The sequence below is a fragment of the Citrus clementina genome, unplaced genomic scaffold (assembly GCF_000493195.1).
Source record: "Citrus clementina cultivar Clemenules unplaced genomic scaffold, Citrus_clementina_v1.0 scaffold_6, whole genome shotgun sequence".
Classification (NCBI taxonomy): Eukaryota; Viridiplantae; Streptophyta; class Magnoliopsida; order Sapindales; family Rutaceae; genus Citrus; species Citrus x clementina.
In genome coordinates this window covers 13,482,307-13,488,137 of record NW_006262139.1, presented here as the reverse complement: position 1 = coordinate 13,488,137, position 5,831 = coordinate 13,482,307, and the positions used below count along the sequence as shown (strand labels likewise).

The 5,831-nt window shown below is 31.6% G+C and overlaps 1 protein-coding gene across 1 annotated transcript in view; it reads right to left on the bottom strand.

The window, feature by feature from the left end:
• LOC18040029 (short-chain dehydrogenase TIC 32, chloroplastic) overlaps window positions 1–4,445 on the bottom strand; it is a 6,605-nt gene extending 2,160 nt beyond the window's left edge. The window contains exon 1 of the mRNA XM_006428990.2: window positions 4,328–4,445. Within this exon, the coding sequence (XP_006429053.2) occupies window positions 4,328–4,445 (118 nt within the window). The remainder of the gene's footprint in view (window positions 1–4,327) is intronic.
• Window positions 4,446–5,831: the final 1,386 nt, after the last annotated feature.

Here is a 5,831-nt window from a genome sequence, read left to right as displayed (position 1 = left end):
ACCCCAAATCCCCCATTATATATGAATATTTTTTCTAATTTTTATTTAATAATTTTTTCTTTATGAATTACAATGTTAGTTAATAAATTTTCTTTTTCTTTTTACTTTATATAATAGGTATAACTTAGAAAATTCTACAATATAATTTTTTTTCAACCCTAAAATATTGTTATGTTTTTTTTTTCTCTTAAGATAATGTTCTCTTCAAACATTTTTTTTAAAAATTTTATATCATTTTAAGATATTATTTCAAACATTTGGAGATTTTTTAAATAATTTAAATACTTTATAATATGGTAATAATTTTATTTAAGTTTTTAATTTTTAATTTTTTGAAATCATGTATCTATATTTACTATAAAATAAATAAATTGAGAATGGGGTGAAGATGGAGAAATCATTTCCCACATAGGGATTTCCCCTCCCCACCCCACTAAAATTATTGAGGAATAGGGTAGAAAATTGAGACGAAATTTTTAATAAAGTGGGAAATGGAATGGGCCTCTCCACCCCCACACCACCCCACCCCATTATCATCCCTAACAAACCATTCAACATATTTTTAATTTAAAAAATGTCACATCAAGAATGTTTTTTTTTTGAAGTAGTATATAAAACACCAATTAAAAAATAATACCAAACACACTCAATTTTTGAAAATTACTTTTGAATTATAAATTTGATTGACAAGTTAAGGGTGCATTTGACAGTATTTTTCAAATAGTGTTTTTGTATTTTTTTAATAATAAAAAATTACTAATTTTTGGTGAATATAAAAACGCGTTTTAGTAACGTGTTTTAAAAGTAGTGTTTAAAATAAAAATTGTAAAATTTGTGTGAAGCAATTATAAAATAAAAGATATTTGGACCCATATATTATTTTTCTAATTGCTGTGAGATTTTAAATAAAAAAGGAAGACATATGGGGCATAGCAAGTATGATGAAGTAAAACCAAAAAGTTTGTGGAGACTTTGTCCAATTTCCGATGCAGTAAAATTGAAACGACAATTAATCCTTGTCTGCTTTTCTCAACAAAAAGTAGAAAATGGATACCATCAATTTCTATCAAATGAAAAACGATGTGTAGAAAGTGTTCTACAGAACATGTTTTTCATTTTATTATTTTCGCAAAACGGAAAATGATTGGCCAAAGACAATGACGAAACAAGCCTATACTTCTCCCTCTGTTTTATGAGTTGGACTGTTGGACTATTGGCACCCCTCTGATTTTCTCATTGAACCCCTTTTTTAAACTATATTTATTTTATTTCCGAAAATACTCATTTTTTTAGATACACTTTTTTAAATTCTCATTTTTCATTTGATTTATTTTATTGTTAAAACTCAAAGTATTATTGTGCTATTTTTTTAATTATTTTCAATTTTATTATTACTCTACACACAAATTAAAAAGTTGTATGGGTGATAAGTTTTTTAGTATTAATCATTGGTTGAAATAACACATATTTCAAATTATAATTTCAAAGCAATTTTAAGTATAAAATATTTAATCAATAAGAAATCAAAAGAGAACAATAAATTATTCTAAATTTATACAATTTATTTTAATTAGATAGGAAGTAACATATAGATTTTTTTTTTGAAAAATATTGATTATGAATTAACTAATTTGCTGGGAAAAAAAATTTATATGTGTTTAATTTTCAATTATCCTTAATTGTAATTTTATTTAAAGTGAGGTTTTATGAGAATAATGTAGGGGTGCTAATAGCTCTAATCCTGTTTTATTATTTACTAGTTAATGGGTTAGATTGGGGCTGGGAGGCATAACACAAACGTCAGTGGGATATGGATCCAAATTTGCATGATCGGCCAAAAGCCCAGGCAAGTATGTGCCTCAACGGATGCAGTTAAAGATCCCATTTTCTTATATTTGAAAAATTCAATCAAAATACTAAAACTTATATTAATAAACATTTGCTTACATAAATTCTTAAATTATACTTCTTCTAATAAATTCCTAAATAAAATATGAAAGGACACATTTATCCCTTTGTGAATTATATATAATTTTGAGCATGAGAACGTAATGTAAACGATTATATATTTTTATTTTTGGCACATAAGGATTGATTTTTCATGTGAAGAAACAAGAAAGGAAAGCTTTAAACTACAATTTTAATTTAAAAATTTTACTTTGACAAATAAATAAATAAAACCTAATGCATAGTTTCCCCAAAGGCCTCAACTAACGTAGTAGAGCCGGCATTACAAATTAGTTGAATAAAAGTTCCATATTCTTCACCACAAAAAAAGATTTAACAATAAAGAAAACAATAAGTTGATTGAAAGATGCACGCAAAGAGTCACATGTGTCCAAGAAACCACCAAATACCATAATGTTGAACTTTTTGTTAGGAAATTGAGCTTCCTCCCAAGATCACTCCAAGCAATTTATCAAGCAACAAATTAATAGAAAAATTAAATGGAGAATACACCAATCACACAACACAAGATTTACGTGGAAAACTCCAAATCCGGAGAAAACCCACGGCCGTTGTCGAGAGACAACCAGAGAAAAATAATCACTGTGTGGAAAATTATTACAACCACTCTCAGAAATAATTTTCTCTCACCTAAGCCTCAAATACATAATCCTGAGAAATATCCCTTAACGAAGTAAACCTGTAATACCCATATTGAGGAGCCAAATGCTCCTTTAATATAACTACATGCTTAAGAATATTTCTCTCTCTTAATTTCTCACCAAAACTTGGATTCTTTCTCTGGGATTTAGGATACCAAGCTCTTAAATGAGAGCTTCCTTTTATAGGCAAGATTTTGCCTAAAATCAAGCCCACCAACCTTGATAAAAATTGGTGGCTTAGCCATCAAATTTGATCAACAAATTTGGTCAACAAATTTGATGGTTAAGCCACCAAATTTGAAGCTACCTTTCTTTTTTCCTCTTTTTTTTAATCAATTTTCAACAATCTCCACCTTGATTAAAAAAAAATTCATAGCCACTACTACAAACACACTGTCTTCACCAACAGTCATAATTCTCAACATAGAGAATTATCATACTCCACCATAAAGAGTATACCACTTAGAATCAACCATTCTAAAAATTTTTTCGGTACATGTCAAAATATCCTGCTGAAATTTATGGTGCAATTCTCATGCTTGGTTTCCTTGAGAATTGTTCAGCCATGACATAAACTTTTCCACCACACACCTTGCATTTATACCAAGCCAATGCCCGCGTGCAAACTTGTGGACCTCGCTGATCATAACATGTTCTCTTTCATGGCAACTTGGAGATCTACATGCCAAAAGAACTAACCCAACCTCCTATTAAAAGGAAACTCATCATCTGTGAGAATATCAGTATCTTCTTTACTGATTCTGGAGTAATTTGCCGAGCCCACTCTGCCTTCTTGACAATTTTCTTGAGGTGCCAAAATTGTCCACACCTTCAAATCTTTGTGCATACCAGATTGGATACACCTTTGACTTGAATTCTCCACAAGCCAATAAAATCATTCTCCCATTAATTTTTCAACAACATCAAACTCTAACCAAGTTTGAAAAATACCAGCTGCTGACATATTTGCTTCCTATTCTCTTCACCACAGATTATTTGGATTGGTTCTCACTACTTCACGTGAATAGTACCGTATACGTGAATAATACTGTCTATGTGAACAGTACCCCGACACCAAAACTTCAATCAATGGCTCTGATACCACTGTTAGGAAATTGAGCTTCCTCCCAAGATCACTCCAAGCAATTTATCAAGCAACAAATTAATAGAAAAATTAAATGGAGAATACACCAATCACACAACACAAGATTTACGTGGAAAACTCCAAATCCGGAGAAAACCCACGGCCGTTGTCGAGAGACAACCAGAGAAAAATAATCACTGTGTGGAAAATTATTACAACCACTCTCAGAAATAATTTTCTCTCACCTAAGCCTCAAATACATAATCCTGAGAAATATCCCTTAACGAAGTAAACCCGTAATACCCATATTGAGGAGCCAAATGCTCCTTCAATATAACTACATGCTTAAGAATATTTCTCTCTCTTAATTTCTCACCAAAACTTGGATTCTTTCTCTGGGATTTAGGATACCAAGCTCTTAAATGAGAGCTTCCTTTTATAGGCAAGATTTTGCCTAAAATCAAGCCCACCAACCTTGATAAAAATTGGTGGCTTAGCCATCAAATTTGATCAACAAATTTGGTCAACAAATTTGATGGTTAAGCCACCAAATTTGAAGCTACCTTTCTTTTTTCCTCTTTTTTTTAATCAATTTTCAACACTTTTGAAGGCTAAAGCTATAAGAGAAGCTAACCTGTGATGACAGCAGTGAGATTGGTTGCATCAATCCCATCAGTAACCTGCTCAGCAGTTGAAGCTGAACCAAACCCACTTGAGCCAGGCCTTCCTGTTATCAAAGAGACGATACCCATCTGCTTAGATCACTCAGATACAACAAAAAGGAAAAATATATTTTAATAAATACAACCTCAAACTTCCTCTTTAGCTAGCTCACAAAGGGCAAAAAAAAAAAGGAAAAAAAGAATAATCCGTGTTGCTTTTGTTTCGTTTTGCTAAAGTTGGTGTAAGGTTAATAAATAGGAGGGGAATGCATTAGGGATTTATGAGAGTGTTTGGAGGTTTGTAGGTGGGGACTTGGGGAAAATAGAAAGCTTCATGTGCAATGTGGAGGTGGCTCCATTAACTAATTATCGCTGGTGAAAAGCTGTTAATAGCTTCCACGACCTTTCAACTAGTCACACTTGTACCATTATTGTGGGGTCATCTCAGAGAATGTAAACACTGTCACTTGGATGATGCCGAGTTATTAGACTTTCATAGTGCATAATACAGCTGCCTTTTATACACACACACACACACACACACATATTCCTATTTTCTAATTCGATAGAGTTTTGATATGGTGGTGCGAGGAGGTTCTTATAGACCTATGGTCGTGGTTTTTGTGTAGGCTCTTTGACGAAATATTTTCTAGGAATGACTTCTATAGGGTTTATTGTGTTTTATGTTCATTTATTATGATTTTTTTTAAAAAAAATTTGTTTTAGTACTTTTCTTCTGTTAAATAAAGTCATTAGGTTTTTGATCTAAGATCTCTTTCCAGATCTTAAATTGCAGTGACATTTTGTGATGTTTTCTAGTACACTATGAAGAATTAATTCTGTCTCAAATTTGAATGAAGTCTTTACCTTCGGTAGTTAAGGTTAGGCCCGACGTGCTAAAGTTAGGCAAAACACGAAGAAGTTTCTCAAGTATGAGTAATAAATCCTTGTAGTGAATGAAGGAGTAATTTTTGTTACGAGGACTAGTTAGTAAATGGAGTATATCCTCTCGTTTCCTGTCATTGTATGTTAATTAAATTAGTAAAATTTATTGAGCGGAAACAAGAGGTACTAAGTTCAGATCGGTGCTCATAGATAATGAAGAAATTGATTTGTTATTAGGCTATTAGCAGTGTTAAAATTTATAATTTCTATATAATCTGCTGCATTATTTATACATGTGGCAGCACGGTGCCACTCTCGCTGTTATTTTGAGCTAATATTTTTCGGTGAAAAGTATATGATAGAAATTACGGGATGAGAGACAAAAGTAGAGGTCCAGCTACCGTGCACCTAGTGCATGGTCTCCCACATTTTGTCCATATATGAGTTGCCCATTAGATTTAATGCAAAATTTGTTTCAATGGCATGGATGTATTCTCTTTGGTTCTTAACATTGACATCCCCGTTGTGTTTCAAAAAAGCAAAATAGTTAAAAATTTGACAAATAATTTTGCATAATTTTTAAATTTTATA